This window comes from Acipenser ruthenus, chromosome 27, assembly GCF_902713425.1.
Source record: "Acipenser ruthenus chromosome 27, fAciRut3.2 maternal haplotype, whole genome shotgun sequence".
NCBI classification, from domain to species: Eukaryota; Metazoa; Chordata; class Actinopteri; order Acipenseriformes; family Acipenseridae; genus Acipenser; species Acipenser ruthenus.
In genome coordinates, this window is record NC_081215.1 from 439,468 (window position 1) to 466,124 (window position 26,657).

At 51.1% G+C, this 26,657-nt stretch overlaps 1 protein-coding gene across 6 annotated transcripts in view; it reads right to left on the minus strand.

The window, feature by feature from the left end:
- Window positions 1–181: 181 nt before the first annotated feature.
- The window catches only part of LOC131701824 (chromodomain-helicase-DNA-binding protein 5-like), a 32,989-nt gene continuing 6,513 nt past the window's right edge, over window positions 182–26,657 (minus strand). The window contains exons 3-40 of one of the 6 annotated variants that reach the window (XM_059001906.1): window positions 24,025–24,222; window positions 23,588–23,706; window positions 22,946–23,172; window positions 22,586–22,701; window positions 21,214–21,340; window positions 20,421–20,587; window positions 19,761–19,979; window positions 19,379–19,588; window positions 18,923–19,134; window positions 17,667–17,798; window positions 17,206–17,299; window positions 16,642–16,833; window positions 16,179–16,379; window positions 15,149–15,286; window positions 14,793–14,914; window positions 14,298–14,471; window positions 13,769–13,910; window positions 12,952–13,083; window positions 12,413–12,530; window positions 11,837–11,961; window positions 11,327–11,573; window positions 10,256–10,428; window positions 9,651–9,825; window positions 8,785–8,850; window positions 8,572–8,660; window positions 8,155–8,288; window positions 7,858–8,002; window positions 7,411–7,570; window positions 6,861–6,943; window positions 6,319–6,460; window positions 6,135–6,224; window positions 5,876–6,016; window positions 5,585–5,693; window positions 5,318–5,450; window positions 4,655–4,850; window positions 4,327–4,490; window positions 3,968–4,094; window positions 182–3,559 (exon numbers count right to left, since the gene is read on the minus strand). In XM_059001906.1, the coding sequence (XP_058857889.1) occupies window positions 3,438–3,559; window positions 3,968–4,094; window positions 4,327–4,490; window positions 4,655–4,850; window positions 5,318–5,450; window positions 5,585–5,693; window positions 5,876–6,016; window positions 6,135–6,224; window positions 6,319–6,460; window positions 6,861–6,943; window positions 7,411–7,570; window positions 7,858–8,002; window positions 8,155–8,288; window positions 8,572–8,660; window positions 8,785–8,850; window positions 9,651–9,825; window positions 10,256–10,428; window positions 11,327–11,573; window positions 11,837–11,961; window positions 12,413–12,530; window positions 12,952–13,083; window positions 13,769–13,910; window positions 14,298–14,471; window positions 14,793–14,914; window positions 15,149–15,286; window positions 16,179–16,379; window positions 16,642–16,833; window positions 17,206–17,299; window positions 17,667–17,798; window positions 18,923–19,134; window positions 19,379–19,588; window positions 19,761–19,979; window positions 20,421–20,587; window positions 21,214–21,340; window positions 22,586–22,701; window positions 22,946–23,172; window positions 23,588–23,706; window positions 24,025–24,222 (5,661 nt within the window). In that variant the 3' untranslated portion in view covers window positions 182–3,437. Of the gene's footprint in view, window positions 3,560–3,967; window positions 4,095–4,326; window positions 4,491–4,654; window positions 4,851–5,317; window positions 5,451–5,584; window positions 5,694–5,875; window positions 6,017–6,134; window positions 6,225–6,318; window positions 6,461–6,860; window positions 6,944–7,410; window positions 7,571–7,857; window positions 8,003–8,154; window positions 8,289–8,571; window positions 8,661–8,784; window positions 8,872–9,650; window positions 9,826–10,255; window positions 10,429–11,326; window positions 11,574–11,836; window positions 11,962–12,412; window positions 12,531–12,951; window positions 13,084–13,768; window positions 13,911–14,297; window positions 14,472–14,792; window positions 14,915–15,148; window positions 15,287–16,178; window positions 16,380–16,641; window positions 16,834–17,205; window positions 17,300–17,666; window positions 17,799–18,922; window positions 19,135–19,378; window positions 19,589–19,760; window positions 19,980–20,420; window positions 20,588–21,213; window positions 21,341–22,585; window positions 22,702–22,945; window positions 23,173–23,587; window positions 23,707–24,024; window positions 24,223–26,657 lie in introns of all 6 variants that reach the window. The other 5 variants (XM_059001902.1, XM_059001900.1, XM_059001904.1 and 2 more) reach the window with 5 other exon arrangements.

Here is a 26,657-nt window from a genome sequence, read left to right on the forward strand (position 1 = left end):
TCTGAAAGGATTTATTAAAACACATTAAACAAACACACAGAGTACAAAGAAAAAGATGACCATGGTTTTTTTTTTTTTTTTTTAGAAATGCCCATAGCTTAACACAGGTCATTTCTTATTTATTTCTTCTTAAATATTGGATCATGAATCTCATACAAAACATTTCACATGCTGAGCACACATTTCTAGAAAATGTAATTGTCCTATTTGTGTTTTTTTTTTTTATTCTGTAGCTTTTAAAGCTTTCGAATGTACTATTATACTGAAGCCTATAATCCTTATATATTGCACAGCCATCAAATGCAATGCAATTCTGTAGTCCTTTCTAGTATGCTTCAGTGTTGTGAGGATTTATTTGTAATTGATTTTATTTAATTTTTTACTGGCACTTAAAACAATCCGAGCCATCAGCACAAGTACTTGATCAGTCCCATTCTTTAAAAAATGACAATAATAATAATATTAATAATAATAAAATAAAATGCACTCACAGACAAAACACTGACTGCTCCAGAGGGCATGCCCTTGCACTGATGGCATCGATGAACACTGACCGCTCCAGAGGGCATGCCCTTGCACTGATGGCATCGATGAACACACTGACCGCTCCAGAGGGCATGCCCTTGCACTGATGGCATCGATGAACACACTGACCGCTCCAGAGGGCATGCCCTTGCGCGGATGGCATCGATGAACACTGACCGCTCCAGAGGGCATGCCCTTGCCCTGATGGCATCGATGAACACTGACCGCTCCAGATGCATGCCCTTGCACTGATGGCATCGATGAACACACTGACCACTGCAGAGGGCATGCCCTTGCACGGATGGCATCGATGAACACTGACCGCTCCAGAGGGCATGCCCTGCACTGATGGCATCGATGAACACTGACCGCTCCAGAGGGCATGCCCTGCACTGATGGCATCGATGAACACTGACCGCTCCAGAGGGCATGCCCTTGCACTGATGGCATCGATGAACACTGACCGCTCCAGATGCATGCCCTGCACTGATGGCATCGATGAACACTGACCGCTCCAGATGCATGCCCTGCACTGATGGCATCGATGAACACTGACCGCTGGCATCCAACCCTTAGTGGTGACACTCCGCTGGGGTTCACATCGTGCGCGCGTGGCTGCCACTTCAATCACAGGGCTCCCCTTTCAAGAGTCTTCTGATAGCTGCTATTAAAGTGCTTTCAAACAGTGACCACAGCCCACGCTGGTGTCCGAGGAAGCTCGCCTGGGCTTGTAGCTACGCATTGCACAGAACTGGGCTAGCTCCACCGCTCCACCCTTTCTACCCTCGTTCTGGGAATCAGGGACTAACAGAAAGGCTGTCTGTGCCGTCTGATATAACTTACCACAGACAGGATATTCCTCGTACTTTTCAAACTACACAAACTCAAGAAACCCAGCAAGCACCTGGTGAAGCTCCTGGTGAATCGCAGCTACTGCATGGGAGGTTTTGCAATCTGAAGTCAGACCTCCACCTGGATGAGCACAAGCACCTATTGACAGCACTCTTCTCTTCAGGACCCACACCGGCTAGCAGTAGGTAGGTGTCTTTCTCAGTTGCCTGTTGATTCAGACCTCAATACCTTATCATTTTAATACACATACAAACAGCCTATAGGTCCACTTTCTTGGAGGGAGGGAGGGAGGGGGGGGGGAATTCTACAAAACATTTACTGAAACCACACCAAGCACAACCTTTTTCATTAACCCTAATAAAGCACAACTTCCAAGGATAACCCTCCAGTCCTTTCAAGGTGAAAGTTGTACATATTCTTACAAAATCCAACATCTTTTTTGTTCTTTTTCGGGGGTTTTATGAAAAGTTTTTTTTTTTTTTTTGACCGATGCTTCTCTCATGAAAAAAAAAAAATTGTCAACACACAATTTGTTATAAAAAGGAAAGAACACAAGCAGGTCTCTCTCCTGCAGAACATCTGATTATCCACATATTGCAAAATAAAGGTAGTGCACATCTGTTTCCTCTTCAGAATCATTATTTTACAAATCTCATTAAATTAGCTAATGAAGCTTCAAGCCGCGTGTCCAAAGTAAGCTTAGAATTACTGTGAGTCTGAAGCTGGCAGCCTGAAATGTAATGGCAGTATAACAAGGACATGGCTGACAGAGACAGACAGCCTGCTTTTAGATGTGGCTGGAAGTCTGAGATCACAGAAAAGGGGCTGAATGCTTCTTGCTATTAACATGCATTGCATACAAAAAGTGCTGTTCGCCTCCTGGGACCCTCGTACTCTCCGGTGTCGGGTACGAGGGTTAAGTCGAGGGTTTTGAAACCAGGTTCGACCCCTGCCCTTCACTCGCTGCTCAGCAATCTATTATATACAATTATGTGTGAGGTGTGTGTGTCTCTCAGTGTGTGTGTCTCAGTATGTGTGTATGTGTGTGTGCGTGTGTCTCAGTGAGTGTGTGTGTCTCAGTGTGTGTGAGAGTGTATCTCAGTGTATGTGTGTGTAAGTGTGTTTCTGTGCAATAGCTTTTAATCTCCAAGCCTTGGATAGAACGGACACCCCTAGGCTTTGCAGCAGAGCTGGCTGAGGGAGCAATGAGCTGATGACGGTTCAACCCTTTTAGCTTGGGAATGATCGACTTCCAGAACCTTTTGGAATGTCCTCCTGGAAGAGGACCAATCGTCTGTTTCGATTCCTGCACAGTACCTAACGCACACCGTGAGTCCCTCCGGAGACTCATGAAGGGAGATCTGAAGATGCATTGCTGTCGCAGAGTGTCCTGGAAAGACATCTACTGTATGTCAGCTCATGGGCTCAGGGTCTTTGTGGCCACGTTTGCAAAAAAAAAAAAAAAAAGAAAAACTTCAGTTCCAGTCACTGATTTACCGAAGTCCCTTCGAGTAGCAAAACAAATTGCTGGAGGGGTGAAAACTTAAACAGATTCTTCATTACAGAACTCTACAGACTTCAGCTTCACTCTCGTTTACGATTCCCATCCAACAGATAAAGAAATCCTTCCATGTCCAAGAAGCAGAGGCATCAAACACTTCGGCACGGTACCACCTCTTCACCTGGGTCCGAACCATTCAAACCTTCTTCAGTGACCCTAACCTCCATATAAAGAACGCAACATGCCACTGCAATCAATCCTATACTCCTGTACCAGAGTCTGCTCTGTGTGTGTGCGTGCGTGTGTGTGTGTGCGTGTGTGTCTGTGTGTGTGCGTGCGTGCGTGTGTGTTTGTCTGCCTGTGTGTGTGTGTGTGTGTGCATGCGTGCGTGTGTGCATGCGTGCGTGTGTGTGGGAGAGAAAGGAAAATAAGTGCAATACAATGTACAGATTGATGGAATCTCCTTTAGAAAGTTTTTTTTTTTCTGTAAGCACTCTTTTTTGTTCTGCACAGTGGCTATAGTTTGCCTCCCTTCCTCCCCCTCCCTCCCTCTCTCTCGCTAGTCTTCGATGCAGATCACGTCGCTGGGCTTGCCCCCTTTGTGCTCCGGCGCGGCCCCGTCCTTCAGAGACTCGCTCAGCTTCTTCTCAGAGTGGCTCGATGGAGGCCCGTTGGTAGAGGCTGGCGGGACAGAAGAGACGCACATTAACACGAATGCATTCAAAACTCACCAAGAGGAAATGAGGCCCCTTCCTGTCTGTCCAAAGGCAGGACTTCCTGCAGGTAATGTACAGCCATGGCCAAAGGTTTGGCATCACCCTACAGAATTAACACATTCTGCTTCGTCAAGTCGAATGAAACCTGCTGAATAATGTTACGTCAACATATTGAATTACACACCGCTTTGTAGTGTTTCCATCTACTAAAATGTGACATTTCGAAATCTAACATGAAATACTGCACTGCTATTATGGCTTCCGGTAGACCTCTGCGGTATCGTTTTGTAGTTTCTTTGACAACATGATGTTAAAAGGCAGTGCCTCATATGCTGCAGGCAGTGCGTGGAGCCCCGGTTCTCACAGCACTCACCCGACACGTAGGGTCCTAAAGGCATCTGGCTGTAGTTGACGATCCCCCCGGCTCCTGGCCCTCGGAAGCTTGTCCCAAAGCTGTTGCCGTACATCTGAGAGCAGCTGAAAGAGCCTTGAGGGAAGGGCTGGAACAGACACAGAGGAGCAATAATAAACCAACCCACTGGAGCACCGCAATCGCCCTGGACACCAGAGCAAGGATGAACTATCCCAGGCTGAGCAGTAGTGCCTCCGGTAGGTGAGTCCCTGGGGGGACCCAGCACTGCCGCCTCTCCACCTGTGAACTGTCTGCCTGCGGGTGCTGGTTTTTTAAGTGCCCCTCAATGACCTGGCCTGGGCCTCCTGGACGTGGCTCACCTGCTGGGGAGGGGGCTCGTTGCCTCGGTTGGTCAGCCGGCTCAGGATGCTGCGCTCGGACATCTGCAGGCGCGCCGCGACGGGTGGAATCCGCGACAGCATAGAGGGCAGCCTCGTCACATCCGCCTTCATATCGCTCAGCAGCTCCTCCAGCTGGTTCAGCACTGAAACAACACCCGAGAGAGGGACGCACTGTCACCCGGGGAACAGCCGGTGCGAGAGCGGGCGTGCGAGCGTGAGAAGCATTGCTAGATTATTTTAAAATCAAATACGTCGCTTAAAAAAAAAAGGCGTGCAGGAGGAGCAGGGGCAGGTGTGCGGTGCTCACCCTTGTGTAGGACGGCGTTGGCGGGCTTGTTCCCTGCCAGGGACTCCTTGGACAGGTGCTGGTGGCTCTCAGCCAGGCACTCCACCTCCGCGAAGCGGGCATTCAGAGCGATGGCAGGGTGGCTGGAGTCCTGCGTCATGTTGAGGTAGGCAGCGCGTCGGAGCTGCTCCTCAATCACCAGGGCCTGCTCCAGCAGCTAGAGAGAGAGGGGGAGAGGGAGGGAGAGAGAGAGAGGGAGGGAGAGAGAGAGAGAGAGAGAGAGAGAGAGAGAGAGACAGGGAGAGAGAGAAGGGAGAGAGATAGGGAGAGAGAGAAACAGGGAGCGAGATGGAGAGAGAGAGGGAGAGAGACAGGGAGAGAGAGACAGAGAGAGAGAGAGAGAGAGAGAGATGGCAGGTAATATCTTTATTTTTTTCATGTGACTCATGAGCAGCTCACTGAAAGAACCAGCCTAACCACAGGCTCAGTCCCGCTCCTCCTGAGCAGCTCAGAGCCACAGAGCAGATTTCATCTGTGATCCGAGTGAGGGGAAAAATTCTCCCTCTGAGTCGCTCAGTTACCTAACAGTATCAAGCAAGCCCACACACATTACTTCTGCAAGGGGACAGAAATACGCACACACCTCCGTCACTCTCGCGCACTCACACACACACTCTGCCCCACCTTGAAGCGGCGCGCCAGGAACTTGTTCTTCATCTCCAGGTAGTTGCCCTTGTGCACCTCGGACTTGAAGGGCTCGTTGAGGATGACGTAGCGAGGGTCGTTCTGGATGTCCTGCCAGCGCGCGTAGCCGTGCCTGAGGCCAGCGCAGTCAAGGGCAACACAGACCTTTCAGTGAGGAAAGTGACTCGGCACTCTGGGACCGAGCGTTTGTGCTACGGGGTTAACATAAACCGTGCTTTGAAAAACTGAGAATCAAGTTCAGGATACGTGACGATGCCGGCGAGCAGCCAGTAGTCGTGTCTCCGGTGCCAGATATCGTAGATCTTCCCCGACGACACGGCCGCTCGCTCCTCGTTCTGCCACAGCGTGTGCAGCTCTGCCACGCAGCAACAACACAGAACGCCGTTAGCCTGAGACAAGCCTCCCATAGCCAAGTGGAATAAAGCACAGCGAAAGCACGGCACAGCATAGGCTAGCATTGTAAAGCTCAGAGAGGTATGGAAATGCATATAAAAAAAACACAAACCACGGCAATCACGTTACAGTGGACGGACTGACCTGTGAATCCACCGTCCGCGATGTTGAACATGAACTTCATCTTGGCGTTCTTCTCGTCTTTCCTCCCCTCCTCTTCCTCCTTCCCTTCTTTCTCTCCGTTCTGCTGGTTTTCAGGCGTCTCTTCCTTCTTTACCTCCTCTCCTGTCAGCGACACCAAAACATCAGCCTCCAACGGACCGAGCGCACCCCACCTCCATAAATGAGCTGAATCTATCCCTCTCTCTGCCGTTCCCCCACGCTGCCCTGCTCACACCCTCACCTGGCTGGGGGTCCTTGTCCTCTCCTCTGCTCGAGACGCTGTTGCTCTCTGCCTTCTCCGGGGGTCTCTCTCCCTCTTTACAAGCCTCCCCTGGTTAGACACAGGGCATCGTGGTTACATTGCAAAGAAAACTCCTCCTAACGCTGCCCTGCTGATCGAGACACAGAGACTCTGGCAGGCTCACCTGTGGTACCAGGGTCCTCCTGGGCCAGTTCAGGACTCTCACTCTCCTCCAGCCCTCGCTCCTCCTTCACCTGCTCCTTACTCTCCTCCACTGGGGGGGGCTTCTCTGAGCTGGGGGAAGACTCGCTGCTGCTGGGGACCTGCTGAGCACAGCATGGTAGAGGCCTTCACTGAGACACACACAGGACAGACAGGGCCAGGTCACTGAGACACACACAGGACAGACAGGGCCCCGTCACTGAGACACACACAGGACAGACAGGGCCCCTTCACTGAGACACACACAGGACAGACTGGGCCCCTTCACTCTCTCACACACACACAGTGAAGACAAACACTCCCTTGCCAACCCGTGGGAGCGATTCAGACTATAATTGGCAACTTCACACAGCCTGACAAAACAGCGAAGTTTAATCTCAATGGGAGCCATGTGGTTAGAGAGCCGAACTGAGACAGGTGAACAAGACATTAGCGGGACGCAGTAGACAAAGGCATGGCCAGACAGGCAGGCAGACACACAGACAGACAGACACACAAACTGACCTCAGGCCCGGCTGGTTTCTTCACCTCCAGCTCTGGGGTCTCCTTCTCCTCTGCTGGTCTCGAGGGAGTCTCTGTCTTTTCTGCTGTGTATTAAAAACAAAAAGGAAGGAACTGCCCAGACACAGGGCGGCCTCTAGGGGGAGCAGTGAAGACCACAGACACACAGCAATCTCGGACATTCTTGTAACTTGCATGACTTCCATGTCATGCAAGTTACAATGTTTCAATTCTCACCTGGACCAGTGAAACACATGTATCCACTCACTATCATTATCAACTGATCACACGATCCATAGAAAGAGGTGCTAACATCTAGTGGTGGTACACACAGTATTAACTACAATCTGACTACACCCATAACTATAACACACTCAACAGCGGCACATTTAGAAATACTAACAGAAACAAAACTCAATGCCGAACGGTTGGACTAAAAGTCTTTCTCAGTGTCTTCAATGCAGCCCTGAAGTTTCTTTGAGTATTTCTACACTAACTCCACTGCATGCTGCTCTCGCTGTCTCCAGCGTTGGCCCAGTCTCTACCCCCTTACCTGTGGGTACAGGTGTACCAGGCTGGGTGGCGGCGGGGCTGGCAGGTACAGGTGTGTTGGGGTCCGATGAGATGCTCTCCGTCAGTTTCTTCATCTCGGCTCCGTCGAGAATCAGGTCAGGGGTGCTGTACTTCCCGTTGATGTGCTCGAACTCCTGGACCTGGGCGGGCAAGCACAGCCAGCACTGCTCAGCACAGGCGCTGCCACCCTGACTGTAGGTACACAGCGCCCAGCGCAGAGGGGTACAGATCAGGGGACACGGCAGGACTCTGCAGAACAGAGTCGCTGGGCTCAAACAGACCTGCACAGATCCTTCAGCACTGCGGCAATGCTGTCGAATACAGGGCGAGATGACCGAGCGGGATTCACAGGACATGCAGACAGGCGGCTAGCCGTGTCCCAGCTGATTCAGACCCCCCTGAGTCCCGGGCCGGATCCTGGGCTTACCTTCTTCCTCACGAGAGACATGACCCCGATGCGCGTGAGGACGTGCTGGCGGGACAGCCCCTCTCGCGGGACCCCGTCTGCGAAGGTCTCGGCTCCGTCAGCCCCCGGCTCACACAGATGTCGCATGAAGAGGGACACGTAGGCCCTGTGAGGAGAGAGGCAGAGAGGGCTGAGCTGGAGAGAGCACAGACACAGACACTGCTGACGCACGCACGCTAACCCTGACGCACGCTCACAGCAGCCTCTGCTAGCTCACGCTAGTACTTGTTATAAGATGCTGGTCTCTGGGAGCACTACCTGAAGTCCTTCTCACTCTTGCCCCGCAGGTCTCTCACCAGCCAGTGGGAGTTGAAGGCATCTTGGGGTGGCATCCCCCAGCGCATGATGGCATTCAGGAAGGCTTTCCGCTGCCGGGCATTGAACCCCAGGACCTGGCAGAGACACAGACCCATCAGACCCCTCGCCCGCCACTTACATTGCGAGAGACACCAGCTTACATGTTTGCATGCATGTGTATGCAGGCGTGTTTAAGTGTGTGAAATGGAGCCGTGAAACGCTCAATGAATCTGTAGCAATACTAAAAGAAGTCTTCCTCAGCGCCTTCCGTGCTGGTGCAGTGATGGAGCTGGTTGTTCACCCTATGAAGCTTCGTGACACCCCTGTTTTTAAAAGGTAGAAACTGCCTGCAGCGTTCCACGGCCCCGCGTTCCACACCTCAATGTTGCCCCCGACTCTGGCCAGCAGCGGAGGGAGTGGTTTGTCCCGGTCACTCTTGAGCTGTCTGCGAGACTGCCTGCGTCCTCCTGAAAACAACGGGAGACACCGTCACTGACCGGGACAGAGGGACACGTAAAGTTAGTACAGCTGTGGGTTTGTTATTCTGGACCTGTGAAGACCTCTAGCAGGGTATCTGAAACCAGGACCCACCTTCCGGTCTCTCCTCAAAATCTTCATCCTCATCTTCGGATCCCACGGAGTACTCGGACTGATTGTCTGAAAGATCATCCTGCCACTCTGAGTCACAGATCAGAGAGAAACAGCACAGTGCATTCAATTCTGCATTACAGGCTGTGGCAGAGTCCTTAAGCACTACTGCCCTAACTACGCTGCACACTAGGGGGCACTGTCCTGGAGTTGCCTTTATTAAGCTGTATTGAAAATACACTTGCTTACGTCTCAGTTCTGCATCCCAGTTAAATGTACTAAGGTATCAGCATATCTTAAAATAGATGATAACCACCATGTAAAAGGACATGCACTTTAAGTTCAGTAGAGTTGGATTCAACTGAGAGCAGTAATGCGGGAAGATTTGGACCATCGCTTTATTTTAAAGATCATCATTTTGAATGACTTAAAACCTTTCTCTGGTGTTTCTAAAGAGGATTCGGAGTTTATTCTTGAATAAACTTGTTTGCAAACACAATACATCTTTGAATCAAGCTGAAGCTATTGGGCCAGATTCTAAAAGCTCTAAAGATTCTAAAATAAGACTCCTACTGCACAGCAGTGTCACCCATTCCAGGTTTTACTACCAGCTTGATTAGCCACGGCATATAGGCAACAACTGCTTATCAACTGCTTAGTAAAAATCCGGAATGGATCAAACTGCTATGCAACGGGAGTCTTACTTCCATCCTTGGGGTTACAAAGCAGTCCTTTCAGAATTGGAGTAAGCAGCTTTGAGAAGTAGGGTGTGCAGTGCAGTGCGGTCTGTGCAGTGCAGTCCGGTGTGCAGTGCGGTGTGCAGTGCGGTGTGTGTGTTTGTGTGTGTGTTAGCAGAGCAGGGCTTCTACCTTGGTCCTCCTGGGAGGTATCGTTATAGTTGACCTGCTTGCGCACTCTCTTCCCCTTGCCCAGGTTCCTGGCTAGGTCTTCCTGCTGCTGCTCGTAGTGATGCCTCAGCAGCTTCTCCCAGTAATCAGGATCCACGTTCTCCTCCTGCTTGATAATCTCTCGCTGCACCTCCTCCTGCACACAGAGAGACCGGAGCACGTCAGGAGAGAGCAACCAGAGCCACAGGACACAAGACAGCCCCTCGTACACGCACAGGGGTTACAAGCATCAATCCAACATTTCAGAGAACTTATTACAACTGTCATTACACTTTACAGGGGTGGAAATAAGACTCCTGTTGCATAGCGGTTTGATCCATTCCTGGTTTTACTAAGCTTGTTACCTATACACAGTGGCTAATCAAGCTCATAGTAAAAGCTGGAATGGGTGAAACTGCTAAGCAATAGGAGTTTGTATGTCCACCCCTGCTATAACTGCACATGATAAAACAGCCACGACCACAGCAATCTCAGATTTGGAAGCATGCCCATCGCGACTAGGTCAAGTGCGTGACAGTTAATGTATTTTTTTTTTTAAGGTGGAAGTGTGCAGTTCCCTGGCTCACCTCACCATCCTCCTCCCGCACCACGTACTGCGCCACCTTAAAGGAGCTGAGGTACTCGTTCATGTTCTGCAGCTCCGTGTCGTCGGTGGCGTCCTGGCTGCGGTCCAGCAGTGTGGAGATGGCGTTGTCATCGTAATGAATCACGTTGCCCTCCTCTCCGTCCTTATTGTCACCTGTGCAGGGGGGAGACAAGCAGCTCTCAGTACCAGAGCCAGAGACCCGCTGGTTCAGTACAGGAGAGGAGACGGGACTGGTTCAGTACAGGAGGGGAGACGGGGCTGGTTCAGTACAGGAGGGGAGACGGGGCTGGTTCAGTACAGGAGAGGAGACGGGGCTGGTTCAGTACAGGAGGGGAGACGGGGCTGGTTCAGTACAGGAGAGGAGACGGGGCTGGTTCAGTACAGGAGAGGAGACGGGGCTGGTTCAGTACAGGAGGGGAGACGGGGCTGGTTCAGTACAGGAGAGGAGACGGGGCTGGTTCAGTACAGGAGAGGAGACGGGGCTGGTTCAGTACAGGAGAGGAGACGGGGCTGGTTCAGTACAGGACAGGAGACGGGGCTGGTTCAGTACAGGAGAGGAGACGGGGCTGGTTCAGTACAGGAGAGGAGACAGGGCTGATTCAGTACAGGAGAGGAGACGGGGCTGGTTCAGTACAGGAGGGGAGACGGGGCTGGTTCAGTACAGTACCCGTGGACAGCCCCTTATACAAATTTACCATGGTATTTCTGCACAGTATTTTACTATGGTTTGCCATTTTGTTCTATGCTTTATCATACCCCTCTGGGTTTTACAATGCATGCCTATGCTATACCACGCGTTCACTGTGCTTTAACTACACTTGGCCATTACTTTACAGGGATGTAAATAAGACTTCTATTGCAGAAGAGTCCCATCCTGGTCTTACTGTGAGTCTAATAAGACACACCTGAGCTTGTTACCTGCACACACCGGGGCTAATCAAGCAGTAAAGTAAAAAACCTGGAATGGATGACACTGCTCTGCGGTTGCTTTACTAGGGGAAGCTTTCCCAAGGGACAGGTGTGTGTGTCAGTGTCTGTGAGAGCAGGTTACCGTTGGCCCGGGCTCCCTCCACATCGTCCTTGAACAGCTCCTCCGTGCCGAACTTGAGGATGTCGTCGAGTTCCTGCTTGGACATGGAGCCGGTCTTGGAGCCCAGGCCAGGCCGCACCACCAGGTGGGTCAGCATCATCTTGCGCTTGGCCACCTGCGTGATGCGCTCCTCCACCGAGGCCCGGGTCACGAAGCGATAGATCATCACCTTCTTGTTCTGCCCGATCCGGTGAGCTCGGCTGAACGCCTGCCATGGAGACGCACGCACACGCACACACACACCACGGGCTCGTCAGACACTGTAAACGCTCAATCCTAACACACTGGGTAAAGCTCTGTAAATTCCCCAATCCTATTCACACATCAACACATTATTTCAAACTACTTCAAGCAATGCATTAGTGAAGGGCTCTTATGCAGTAAAGTACATCCCAATTCACTGTCAACATAGCCTGATTGTGAATTATATGCAATGGTGAAATAAGCCCAGAACACAGCAAGGGGGTTCACCTGGATGTCGTTGTGGGGGTTCCAGTCCGAGTCGTAGATGATGACCGTGTCGGCGGTCGCCAGGTTGATGCCCAGCCCCCCCGCCCGCGTGGAGAGCAGGAAGCAGAACTGCTGAGCGCCAGGAGCTGCACGGCACACCAGGCAAGAGGGAAGACAAGAGGGTGCTGACATCATGTGGCACACTCGGATACTGCATGCCCAACAACACAGCACCTACACACCTGCATACTGGCCATGGGACTAACCTTTTACTCCAGCACACAGCGTATATATATATACATATATATATATATATATATATGCATGTATGCATTTTTTCCACTTTCAAATGCACAACTAACAATATGATAATTATTTTGTTTAACTTTGTATTTTACAGAGAGTTGAATTTGTAACAGACTGTCACTGGTAGACCCCTGTATCTTTTTCTCTAGGAAGCTCAAAGGAGCCAGGGATTGATGGCAGAAACCCCTTTAAGGACCAGTGGTAAGCGGACTCTCCCCGCCTGGGACCTGGCAGAGAAAGTCCCTCTCAAGCTGTTTGGAAAGCCGCTGGGCTCGGCAGCACTGCTCTTACCGTTGAAGCGGTCGATGGCTTCCTGCCGCAGCCCCCCTGTGATCCCCCCGTCGATCCTCTCGTACTTGTACCCCTCGTACTCCAGGAAGTCCTCCAGCAGGTCCAGCATCTTCGTCATCTGCAAGGCAAGCACAGCGAAGGGCAGGGCAGAGTTTAAACCAGAGCTTCAGGACCAGCTCAAGAGCAACTGCCTGAAAACGCACGCCAGCCCTGCACCCAGTCCTGTAGAACGACCTTCGTTAAATGTGCGTCACCATCACGATCAGGACCCAGGAGGATGTTAAATAAAGTGTTTCTCCTTTCTAGCTGCCATCAGTAAAGCCTACAGACTCAGGTGGGGCTTCGTCGCACTGTGATGCGTACGATCAGTTCAGAGCCGATTCACCGAGGTCGTTTCAATAACATCCCTAGAAAAGGGGAGGACTGGGTGCAGCAGGGCTGGCGGGTGTTTCCCTCTTATTTCTGGTTGGATACAGGCACTGCGTTGCTGTCTGACTCTGCAGGTTGCAATGGCAGTGATGCTGGTAGAAGCGACTCGCCTGTGAGAAGATGAGGACTCGGTGTCCTCCGTCCTTCAGCTTCCTCAGCATGGTCTGGAGCAGCGTGAGCTTCCCCGACGACCTGACCAGCGAGTTCCCATCGTAGGAGCCGTTGGCGAGCACCGGAGCCTCCTGCATACAAACAGCACAGCAGAGTCACAAAGCCCCTCCAGCACCCAGCATCGTGCAAGCTGTCTTCTGTCAGCCTGATTCACCGAAAACCTTTTCAAAAACAGACCGGTACAGATTCGTAGAGTCGAAACCACTACAGTGACTACAGCTTACCATGGTTTTAAGAGGATTTTTTTAAATTGTACCTCTCTCCGCTTTACAATACCTCTCTGTGCTTTACAATGCTTCCCTATGCTTTACCAGACCTCTCTGTGCTTTACAATGCTTCCCTATGCTTTACCAGACCTCTCTGTGCTTTACAATGCTTCCCTATGCTTTACCAGGCCTCTCTGTGCTTTACAATGCTTCCCTGTGCTTTACCATCCCTCTCTGTGCTTTACAATGCTTCCCGATGCTTTACCATCCCTCTCTGTGCTTTACAATGCTTCCCTATGCTTTACCATACCTCTCTGTGCTTTACAATGCTTCCCTATGCTTTACCAGACCTCTCTGTGCTTTACAATGCTTCCCTGTGCTTTACCATCCCTTTCTGTGCTTTACAATGCTTCCCGATGCTTTACCAGACCTCTCTGTGCTTTACAATGCTTCCCTATGCTTCACCATGCTTTAGCTCTGCTCTAATACACTTTGCTATGCTTGTGCTTCAGGTGTCAGGGTATCCTGTAGCAGTGAAGGGGTCCCGTACCACAGCGGCGACGGGGAACAGGTAGGGGTGGTTGCAGCACTTCTTCAGGTCCATCATGATGTTGAGGAGAGACACCTGGTTCCCGCCCCCTTTCGAGTTCAGAGCCTCGAAGTTCCGCGTCAGGATGAACTTGTAGTACTTCCTGTGGGTCACAGAGTCCCCGAGTGAGAAATACAGCAAAGCAGGGCTGCAGGCTGCTTCATACTTCAGACAAGAGGCTGGAGCTCAGACTGGAGAGACTAGAGCTCAGACTGGAGAGACTAGAGCTCAGACTGGAGAGGCTAGAGCTCAGACTGGAGAGGCATGAACCAGCCCATTGACTCCCATTGCATAGCAGGTTGATCCAAGCCTGGTTTCACTATGAGTTTAATCAGACACACCTGAGCTTGTTACCCACACACTGTGGCTAATCAAGCTCATATTAAAACCTGGAATGGGTGAAACTGCTCTGCAATCGGAGCCTTATTTCCATGTCCATAATGTACTGAATGGGCCTCTGTATCTCCCCCTGGTTCAGCCCCACACTCACTTCTGCATGGGGCTCAGCTCCACCCGCACGATCAGCTCCGTCTTGGACGGCATGTTCTTGAAGACGTCGGCCTTCAGCCTCCTCAGCATGTGGGGCCCCAGCAGGTCGTGCAGCTTCTTGATCTGGTCCTCCTTCGAGATGTCGGCGAACTCCTCCAGGAATCCGTCTAGGTTACTGCAACGGAGGAGAGAACACCCAGAACCTCAGAAACATTCCATCCCGGTTCTGAGGAGGAACTACAGCACGGGAAACCGAGTCAAGCAGATACACGTTTCAGCCTCTCAAGATCAGTTAACAGCTCATTTGGCCCGGATTTACCGGTTGCAGGAAATAATTCACAAAATAATATTTCGTCTGAAAGGGAGATTGTCCTAAATGCAGTCGTCACAGACACATCAGAGCTTTGCAAGACTGGGCTGGCCAGTATCCCAGCTCTCCGTGCCTGCTGCCCTGTGTGCCCTGGAGCCCTGTTTGAAGTGACCGCGGCTGGCTTACTTGAACCTCTCGGGGGTGAGGAAGTTGAGCAGGTGGAAGAGCTCCTCCAGGTTATTCTGCAGGGGGGTCCCAGTCAGCAGCAGCTTGTAGTAGATCTTGTAGCCATTTAGCACTCGAAAGAACTGCGGAGAGACGAGAGGAGAAGCGGAGAGCTAACTAGCCAGAGTTTTACATGCGTTTACTGGGCTAGTGCAGGAGCCTCACCAGGGTTAGTACAACGAATCTAAAACATAACCATCAGCATGGAGCAGAACAGTAAAAATTGAGAAGAAAAAAAGTCACATACAGCTTTCACACAGGTTTAAGATGAAATGAAAGGGTCGTTCTTTGGTTTGCAGACGTGCACAGACACCTGCCTTTGACTGGTTGTTCTTGAGCCGGTGAGCCTCGTCCACCACCAGGCAGGCCCACTCGATGGAGCCCAGGATGGCCTGGTCGATGGTGATCAGCTCGTAGGAGGTGAGCAGCACGTGGAACTTGATCGGAGTGTCCTTCTGCAGGGAGGCAAGAGCAGCAGTGAGACACGAGAGAGGCACGGGGCAGCAGGAGCTGCACACTCCAGCCCTTACAAGAGTCTACCGCTGTATTTCTGGGGTTTACCCCATGCTGTCCCCATGGTTACACTGCATTTACCATCGTTTAACCTGATTTGCCATGTTTTTTTTGTTTTTTTTATATGCTTTACCAGACCTCTCTGTGCTTTACAATGCTTCCCTATGCTTTACCACACCTCTCTGTGCTTTACAATGCTTCCCTATGCTTTACCAGACCTCTCTGTGCTTTACAATGCTTCCCTATGCTTTACCACACCTCTCTGTGCTTCACAATGCTTCCCTATGCTTTACCACACCTCTCTGTGCTTACAATGCTTCCCTATGCTTTACCACACCTCTCTGTGCTTTACAATGATTCCCTATGCTTTACCATTCCTCTCTGTGCTTCACAATGGTTCCCTATGCTTTACCACACCTCTCTGTGCTTTACAATGCTTCCCTATGCTTTACCACACCTCTCTGTGCTTTACAATGCTTCCCTATGCTTTACCAGACCTCTCTGTGCTTTACAATGCTTCCCTATGCTTTACCACACCTCTCTGTGCTTTACAATGCTTCCCTATGCTTTACCAGACCTCTGTCCTTTACAATGCTTCCCTATGCTTTACCATACCTCTCTGTGCTTTACAATGCTTCCCTATGCTTTACCAGACCTCTCTGTGCTTTACAATGCTTCCCTATGCTTTACCAGACCTCTCTGTGCTTTACAATGCTTCCCTATGCTTTGCCATGCTTTCGCTGTGCTGTGTTACACTTTGCTGTGCTGTTACTGTGGGGACACTTTTAGAGCAAGTTTATTGAAGCAAGTTTCAAGCCCCCGCGGCACTCCTACCTTCATGCGAAAGACCTTGCGGCCCATCTTGACGGGGGTCTCTTCGAAGGAGAACTCGTTCTCGCGGATGACCGCACGGCTGTCCTTGTCCCCTGTGTAGGTGACCACGTAGAAGTCCGGCGCCCACATCTCGAACTCGCGCTCCCAGTTGATGATGGTGGACAGCGGGGCGCTGACCAGGTACGGCCCCTTGGAGTGTCCCTGAGTGGCAAATCAAACAGTTAACACGTCGCGGGTAGAGTGACCGCTATTGCAGTCTGGACTAGAGCCTCTGCCTGCTGAAACTGACCCCATACATGACATATTAACTGATTATTATGAATCGCAAAAACTAAGATTGCACTCATGAACTGCTATTGCAAGCCCAGAGCCACAGAGTCTGGTTGGATCCCCCTGCAAGCCCAGAGCCACAGAGTCTGGTTCCGGGCTCGGGCACCGAGGCCCAGCCGAGAGCGCTGCCCACCTCTCTGTAGAGCGAGTAGAGGAAGACGATGGTCTGCACAGTCTTGCCCAGCCCCATCTCGTCTGCCAGGATGGTGTCGGTGCCCTGCGCCCAGGAGAAACGCAGCCAGTTCAGCCCCTCCAGCTGGTAGGGGTGCAGGCTGCCCCCCGTCGAGTCGATGTACCACGGCTGCTTGTCGAACTTGATTGTCGGCTGAAAGAGAGAAGGCGGGAGGGGAAGCTTAAAGAGCTACAGAATGCACAGCCTGCACTGTTAATAACCAGCATGGTAACGAACTGAGGGATGTTCAATTCAATCCCTGGACAGAAACAAAACGTTAAACTGAAACATCTTTGTTCAAACGCTAGTAACGTAGTTAGCAGCAGTGAATGCGGAACTGCTGAACTAAAAAGAACTAAAAAAAAAAGACATTTCGTATCTAAGTCTATATCAATGCCTTCAAGGACTATAAAGCATTTTTGTTTTTTTGTTTATTAACGTAGCCATTTTTTATGGCCAGTCAACTGAAGCAGCTTCACTGCCCCCCCTGATCACCGTGTAGTTGAAGTTTTGCTGGTCACTCACGTCCACATTGGGCGTCTCCGGGGGCTTATCGTCCTTCATCTTCCTCCCCTTCTTGATCCCTGGGGGTCGGATGTCCTCTCCCAGCATGAGGTCCCTGCAGAGCCCCGGAGCACACAGAGAGAGATCAGCACCTCCCACACCACAACCCTCAGCTCCGGGTCAGCTTTACCATGACCTGTACTGCAATGCAATTCTTCTGAGTGGACATTACTGCAATAGATCTGGTCAAAGCGCCCTTAACACAGAAAACATCAACGCAATATAAATTAAAAAATAAATAAATGTAATAAATAAATTTAATTTGCAACAACAACTCGGAAAGATTGCAAAAAAAAAACAAACGAAGCATGGGCCGAGTAAAATCCAGTAAAAACTATAAAGTCACTCAATGGCGTGGAAGGCTGGCGTGCCTCCGATGTGTGTGTGTGTGTGTGTGTGTGTGTGCGTGAATGATGTCTCACCTGTGATTCCAGTAGGCTTGTTTGAAATGGTTGTACTCTGGAATGTCAAAGTCGTCAATCTCCCAGGTGGACTGATCGTAAGGCAAGTCTCTCCACTTGATCAGGTAGTGGACATCTCCATTGTTATCGAAGCTGCAGAATGACAAGCAAACAGACAGGTTTGTACTATTTAATGACACACCTGGGCGTGTTACTGTGTCTATAAGGCTGTCCAGGGAACTGGTCCTTCATATTTGACAGCTTTATTGCATTTGTATGTTGTCAGGCGCAGGGCGGCTGGCTTGTCAGCAGCTAGATCTGTTCCATTGGGAGGTGGAGGCTTCTCTGTGTGCTCCTGCTCTTTGATTCTGTAGAAGAACTGAAATCTACACTTAAAACACACTTATATCATTAGCTGTTAACTTAGAATGGATGTTTCACATGAATTTATATATTGTAACGGCTTTTGTATTAACTTTTAAAAAGGCGTTCTTTTTTAAATGCTGTTTCTAATGTATTTTTTTATTTTTTATTTATTATTCTTTATACGTGATTGGTTGATTTCTGACAGGCGATTTATAAACTGACACCCTCTCTAAAGAAGTCCTAGGGGGACCCCACTGTGATCTGTATTCGTCGGGTTTCGTTCGGTGTCGTGCAGATGATCTCAGAGCTGAAAAGCGGTTCCTGGAGGGGGAGCAGCTGCAGGCTCTGGATGATGGTCTGGCTGAGTGGAGGAAGCTACTCTGCAGGGCCCTGGTATTACAGAGCGTGTCGGATCAGTCTGGATGAGAGACAGAGCTGTGAGGAGCTGCTGTATCTCTCCGGATTAGTGTCAGGAGAAGGAGGAGGAGGCTTGGCACAGCTACCACAGACTCCCAGCAATACATCCGACTGCACTTCAGCACAGACAAAAAGAGCACGTGTGCAACACGACTCAGACTGATGCTGTTTATAAAGGGGTGCCGTGGAGGCTTCCAACTGCTTTGCAACACGGACGCAGCCCCCAGCGTGCCACTGGTTTGAAAGAGATGCTGTGATGTGTATCTGCCGACCCCCCTGAACAATAGCACTTGAACGGTATTCAGTAGCAGCCAGGGGGGAATCACTTTTCAAATTGAACCCAATCATGTTCTGTAAATGTACGCCCGATTCCTAAATACACAGTCCCATATTTTCCCCTATGGGCCAATCTGCCCAGTGTGGGTTAGAAAGACTGGATCAGCTCGCCTCCCAGTCCCAGTCCCATTTCTACTCCCCCTCGCCCTCCCCCTGACCTGTGGTTGAAGACCCTGTGAATGATCATCCACTCTGGTTTGATCCCGTAGCGATAGAAACGCTCCTCCATGAGGGTGTACTGGGGGTCCTTGCTCTTGCGCTTCTCACTCTTCATCTCCTCGTTCTCCGAGCCGTAGTCGTAGGGGGGGGGCTCGTCCATGTCGTTCTTGCGCTGGTAGTTGCGATACATCACCGTGTGGTACAGCTCCAGCTGAGAGGGAGGGGCAGCAGACAGAGGAAATACAGATTTTAAATTAAGTGGGTGTGGATCGTTAATGATGTGTACAACGAATAATAATAATAGAAAAAAAAAAAGTTCCCCGATCGTGTTTATTGCAAGAGCTTCGGTTTTCAGAAATTGCTTTTCCGTAGCATTTAAATGAAAAGTGTGGCGGGCGAAGCCTTTAAACTTCATCTGCGATGGTTCTGCAGTCCTGGCTGGAGCTGGCACTCACCTGCAGCTCACTGACCCACGAGCAGTGCCAGTAGGACAGCCCGGCCCACTTGACATACAGCTCCCTCTCAGGGTGCCCCTTCAGGGGCGGCTGGGGCCGGGGGGCCCTGGGATCCGGAGCTCCAGAGGCTGGGGGGCACTCCGGGGGCAGGGGGGGCTCCCCCCATATCCAGTGCAGGATCCGCTGAACCTTCCCTTTCAGGGGCGGGCACTGGAAACCAAACGAAAGACAAGACAGCGTGACTCTGTGTTTGAGTGGATACAGGCAGTCTCATGTGGCTGGGCTGTGGGATAGCAGTGCTTGAACAGCCCAGGGCGATGGTAGTAAGTGGGTAGCACAAAAACAATCATTGAGAGACGGAAGACTTAACTGCGTCACTCACCATGCATCGCGGGCACAGCCACTCCCCATTGGGTATCTCTGGCAGGGGCGGGTTGAGGCAGTGGAGGTGGTAGGAGGAGGGGCAGGTGTCGCAGCACAGCAGCTCCCCCCCGTCCTTGCACACCCGGCAGAACTCCAAGTGGTCGTCCTCTTCCTCCTCCCCCATCTCCTCCTCTTCCTCCTCTTCCTCCTTGGGCTCCCACTGGATCCCTTCCTTCTCCTGCCGGCACACAACCTGCTGTTAGACACCTTGAGGAACCAACGTGACTACAAACAACTCCAATGGAAAACTCCTGAGAATTCACGTCAAGCAGACACACTCTTCAGGTTAAGTTTTACAAACATAATGGATCTTGAGTTTATCTCTTGTCACTGCAGTGTGCTTTCTTTACAGGGGACCTCAAACCCGCATTTTCAACATGCTTTGGTTTCTAGTGCACATAACGGCAGTACTCTCCCAGAGAATCAGATTTTAGACCAGTCTGGGTTAACTTATCGTTTATAGTTTATTACGGGTTCTCATCCAAACCGATCGGAGCCCAGAACTCAAGCTTCCCCATGAAATATCTTGAAGGAAATCTTGCCGATCTGGTACATTTTGCTAACATGCTAATGAACTCAATCCGCTTCAATCTGACCCCTTGACCGGAGGTTTGCTTACGCAGTGCGGGCAGCTCCACTTCCCCTCAGGAGCCTTCTCCAGCTCGGGATCCAGGCACACCAGGTGGTAGGCTCGAGGACAGGTGTCGCACAGGATGATCTCTCCGCCCTGCTGGCACACCTCGCAGTAATCCTGGTGATCCGTCTCGTAACCGTCCCCTTCTTCAACTCGGGAAAACACAGAGCAGACATGCAATCACCACAGCTCACAGAGACCAGACCCTCAAACACAGAGCAGACATGCAATCACCACAGCTCACAGAGAGAGACCAGACCCTCAAACACAGAGCAGACATGCAATCACCACAGCTCACAGAGACCAGACCCTCAAACATAGAGCGGACATGCAATCACCACAGCTCACAGAGACCAGACCCTCAAACACAGAGCAGACATGCAATCACCACAGCTCACAGAGACCAGACCCTCAAACACAGAGCAGACATGCAATCACCACAGCTCACAGAGACAGACCAGACCCTCAAACACAGAGCAGACATGCAATCACCACAGCTCATAGAGACCAGATCCTCAAACACAGAGCAGACATGCAATCACCACAGCTCACAGAGACCAGATCCTCAAACACAGAGCAGACATGCAATCACCACAGCTCACAGAGACCAGACCCTCAAACACAGAGCGGACATGCAATCACCACAGCTCACAGAGAGAGACCAGACCCTCAAACACAGAGCGGACATGCAATCACCACAGCTCACAGAGAGAGACCAGGCCCTCAGAGTTGCTGACACTGTAACTACTAAGCACATGTTAAAAAGCCCCAGTCTTACTCTTCTTTTTTTTCTGCTGGCCCTTGCGCCCCTTCCTCTTCTGCTGCAGGGAGGCCTCGGAGCGCACCGAGGTGCTGTGGATGCTGCCCTCGTCGAAATCAGACTCCTCCCGCTCATCCTCCTCGCTCTGTGAAACACAAGCGCTCGGCATTACAGGGCCTGCACTGCAGGGGAGTGAGAGGGGAGAGAGAGAGGAGGGAGAGAGGGGGAGTGAGAGAGGAGGGAGAGAGGAGGGAGTGAGGGGGCAGAGAGGTGGAGTGAGGGGGGAGAGAGGAGGAGAGAAGAGGGAGAGAGGGGGAGCGATGGGAGTGAGAGGGGAGAGATGAGGGAGTGAGGGAGGAGGGAGAGAGGGGGAGTGAGAAAGGAGGGAGTGAGGGGTAGCGAGGGGGTAGAGAAGGGGAGCGAGGGGAGAACAAGGGGGAGTGAAGGGGAGAGAGGGGAGAGAAGGGGAGAGGGGGTAGAGAAGGGGAGAGAGGGGGCGAGCGAGGGTGGGAGCGAGGGTGGGAGTGAGGGGGTAGCGAGGGTGGGAGCGAGGGTGGGAGCGAGGGGGGTAGCGAGGGTGGGAGTGAGGGTGGGAGTGAGGGTGGGAGCGAGGGGGTAGCGAGGGTGGGAGTGAGGGGGTAGCGAGGGTGGGAGTGAGGGTGGGAGTGAGGGTGGGAGTGAGGGGGTAGCGAGGGTGGGAGTGACGGTGGGAGTGAGGGTGGGAGTGAGGGGGTAGCGAGGGTGGGAGTGAGGGGGTAGCGAGGGGGAAGAGAAGGGGAGCGAGGGGGCGAGCGAGGGTGGGAGCGAGGGTGGGAGTGAGGGTGGGAGTGAGGGTGGGAGTGAGGGGGTAGCGAGGGTGGGAGTGAGGGTGGAAGTGAGGGGGTAGCGAGGGTGGGAGCGAGGGTGGGAGTGAGGGTGGGAGTGAGGGTGGGAGTGAGGGGGTAGCGAGGGTGGGAGTGAGGGTGGGAGTGAGGGTGGGAGTGAGGGGGTAGCGAGGGTGGGAGTGAGGGTGGGAGTGAGGGGGGTAGCGAGGGTGGGAGTGAGGGTGGGAGTGAGGGTGGGAGTGAGGGGGTAGCGAGGGTGGGAGTGAGGGTGGGAGTGAGGGTGGGAGTGAGGGGGGTAGCGAGGGTGGGAGTGAGGGTGGGAGTGAGGGGGTAGCGAGGGTGGGAGCGAGGGTGGGAGTGAGGGTGGGAGTGAGGGGGTAGCGAGGGTGGGAGTGAGGGTGGGAGTGAGGGTGGGAGTGAGGGGGGTAGCGAGGGTGGGAGTGAGGGTGGGAGTGAGGGTGGGAGTGACGGTGGGAGTGAGGGGGTAGCGAGGGTGGGAGTGAGGGTGGGAGCGAGGGTGGGAGTGAGGGGGTAGCGACGGTGGGAGTGAAGGAGCGGTCTCGTACCGAGGAGCTCTTTTTCCTCTTGCTCCCGAACCCGCCCAGTCTGATTTTCATCTTCTTGCCCTTGCCTTTCTTTTTGGCTTCCTTCGTGTTTTTACTTTTCTTTCTCGCCCCCGGGCCTGGAAGAGAGGACAGCCAGGAATGAAATTACAATAACACAACAGCGACGAGGGCATGCAATAAACAAAAAAGCCGAATGACAGAATGAAAGAAATAAAGAAGAAATAAAAAAGAAAGAACATATAAATTAGGAAGAGAGAGAAAAAGACAGAAAGAACAAATAAGTCAGGAAAAAAAAGCACAAAAGAAAAACAGAGGAAGAAAAAAGGAAAGTGAACCAGGCTCCCGGCGTCTTGCGGTTACCTTTCCCTTCTTTGGTCTTGGCTTTCCTGACTGCTCCAGGCTGCGCGGGCTGAGGGACGGGCGGGGACACAGCCACGGTTTCCACGGCAGCAGCCACGGCCGCGGCGGCAGCAGCGGCAGACAGGCCCTTGAACGGGTTGTTGCTGCTGAACTCGCGCCACTTCGCACCCAGGACCGTCATCATCTTAGACATGGGGATCTTGGGGTTCTTCTTGGCAATGAGAGGCCTGGGGAGGCACAGAGCAGGCTTTCAATGTGCTGTATTACTCTCTGCTGTGCTTTCACTGTGCTGTGTTACACTCTGCTGTGCTTTCACTGTGCTGTGTTACACTCTGCTGTGCTTTCACTGTGCTGTGTTACTCTGCTGTGCTTTCACTGTGCTGTGTTACTCTCTGCTGTGCTTTCACTGTGCTGTGTTACTCTCTGCTGTGCTTTCACTGTGCTGTGTTACTCTGCTGTGCTTTCACTGTGCTGTGTTACACTCTGCTGTGCTTTCACAGTGCTGTGTTACACTCTGCTGTGCTTTCACTGTGCTGTGTTACACTCTGCTGTCTTTCACTGTAGGAACTTTTCCAAGGCTTCGTTTACCAGGATTTTTTTAACTCTCCCTCCGTTCAGAACCCTGAACCCTGTGCTTCTTACCTCAGGAACTGGCTGAAAGCTTTGTAGTTTGTCAAAGTGTGGTAGTCCTCCTCTGTGAAGGCATAGTCCACGTTCTCCAGCCCCCACTCCTCCATCAGCTGAGCAGAGGACTTGGGCTCCTGAAGGACAGTTTCACAGCGATGATTAAAAGAAGACACCTTTTTATTACTGCAACCACTTTTCATTTTTGCAAACTCATCTTACATGAAGCTAATTCAAAACTAAAGACACAGCTATGTCTGAAAGCGTCTTTAATGCTATAGTTTAGTCTGGCCACCTTTGGCATCAATAACGTCCGCTTTTCTTGAAGTCGCATTCACACACTTTCTTTTGTCAAGCATGGAGCCCAATAACCCGCAGAAGCCACGGGGTGTTGTGATAAATGTGCCCAGTACTGTATGACAGTGACAGTGATGGTGGGAGACCCCTCCTCTCACCTTGAGCCCCACATCCTCCTCTTCCTCCTCCTCCTCCTCCTCCTCGTCTTTCTTTTTCCGCCTGGTCTTCTTCTCCTTCTTCTCCCTGGGTTTCTTCTTCTTCTTGATGGGGGAGTAGTCACTGCCCTCGCTCTCCGACCTGTCCCCCTCCAGCTCTTTCAGACACATGGGCGCCGCCTCCTCCTCACTACCGCCCCCCTGTGGACACACACATTCACGTACAGCTCAGCACAGCAGAACAAAACCCCCAACCTGTTTCACAGCTGTTTGGACACGTGCAGCGTTTCCTTTGCATTGGTTTCCCCCTTGTGCATTGCACACAGTGAATCTGTGAATGGGAGCATTAAGCAGTATACAAGGATGTACATTAGGCTGAACTGAAACTAGCTTTTTAATGCGAAGAACGGTTCTCAGGTTGGGAATAATGACCATTGTGCAGCAGTTTGAATCATTCTAAGTTCAGTACTTTTACAATACTGGCATTTGTGATATTCACTGTAGACAGAGTGAAAGTTACTTTTTAAAATGGTGTTTGTGAAATGCTCTAAGCTCCAGACTTGAGACAAAGCAAAAAAAAAAAAAAATAATAATAATAATAATAATAATAATAATAATAATACAGTATAGCGACTATTCCAAGGAGAATTACACCCCTACCTGCAACCTAGTAATGGGACCACAGCCACTAACTGGAATTAAAACAAAGGAAGGGGCTCTGTAATTAGAACAGTTTTGTCCTGCTTATCTGAAATGAAATGTATCTAAGAAATACAGACATGAATTAATGAGTGCCTAGCACAGTGCAGCTTTTAAAATGCATAATAAGCATGCTGCATAATGATGTGGAACAGGAGAGGGCTTGCGATTCATTAACAAAACATTCACCAAATTACACATGTTTAAACTGTGCCAATATACCACAGTTTAGATCAACTGCGTAATAATAATACTAATAATAACAATAATAATAATAATATATTTCTGCAGGTATTAACAGTGCTTTGTTTCATAATAAAACACTGGAATATAGCTGTTGTTTGTGGCTGTGCTCAGTGTTCAGTGCAGACCCTGTCAGATTCACAGAGCTGCTGTGCTCAGGTAGGAGTGTACAGTGCCGACCCAGTCAGATTCACAGAGCTGCTGTGCTCAGGTAGGAGTGTACAGTGCAGACCCAGCCAGATTCACAGAGCTGCTGTGCTCAGGTAGGAGTGTACAGTGCAGACCCTGCCAGATTCACAGAGCTGCTGTGCTCAGGTAGGAGTGTACAGTGCAGACCCAGTCAGATTCACAGAGCTGCTGTGCTCAGGTATGAGTGTACAGTGCAGACCCTGCCAGATTCACAGAGCTGCTGTGCTCAGGTAGGAGTGTACAGTGCAGACCCAGTCAGATTCACAGAGCTGCTGTGCTCAGGTAGGAGTGTACAGTGCAGGCCCAGCCAGATTCACAGAGCTGCTGTGCTCACGTAGGAGTGTACAGTGCAGACCCTGCCAGATTCACAGCAGCAGCAGCAGCAGCAGGAGCCAGACGAGCACTTTCTCATCAAGCAGCCCATCTGCGTTGCTATGGTTACTGGACTGTACAGTGCCTGGACTTTTCCGCCCGCAGCCAATGAGAGCGCAGCATCCAATCAGATGCGTTTGCATAACGAGCTTGTTATGTGGCCAGCCATCGTAGCAAGCGGCTGTACTCTACAGCATGTCTAGACAACAAGGGGGGGGGGGGGGGGGACCGCAGCACCTCATCTCACTCACAATACAATAGAGATGGAAATATGAACAGTCTGAGGGAGTGTGCTGTAGAGCAGACTAAGACAATTCAAATGAAACTCAGAATCTGACAGCACATTGACGAAAGGTGTATAAAATTATAGGGCTGTGTTAATCAAGCATTAGCACACCAGTGAGGAAAGCCAATGGCATCACAGTGTTTTACACTGAATTAAATTCCAGCAGGGTTCTGGTGACATTGTAACCCGAGAGAGCGTGCCCTGTTGACACTCCAGTTGGTTTATATTCCCCAATGATCACTTTGTTTAGCCCGTCAATACAGTACAAAACTGCCCGATTATAACTGCGCTGTTTATGTCCCACTGTGTGAAGCCACATGGTCCACCTGTGTCTTGTTTGAAAAACAGGCTCATGGTCTGTGCAGAAAGGGGCAGGGTTCAAGTTGAACACAATGCAGCTGGCAATGGCAGGAATGCATTCCACTGCTTCCTCAAATCTCGACTGACCACAGGGCTGTGTGCTCTCCTGTACTGCAGTCACTGCTGCTGAAAGGGTAGATGAGGAGCACACTGGAGTCACCAGAGCACGCCACCTACTGGTGCCGTGTGTACTGCATGCTGCTGGCAATCAATTTTCATGCTGTGTGTTCACCAAAGCAGAAACGCTCACACTGTCAGCCTGTCACTGATATGCACTGCTATTCTTTCAAGGCAATGAAGCTGGATCCAGTCTTGAGAAGCCAGACGCCACCTTGACATCACTGGCTGCTTATTCAAGGTACCTCCCTCGTTCGCTTGTATGGAGCAATACTGTAAGCGGCTGGTAAAAGCAGGTGGCCACTCACAAGAGATTATTAGCCATGGGAAGATTTCATCTTCTACGGCGTTACAATGCAAACAAAAAAAA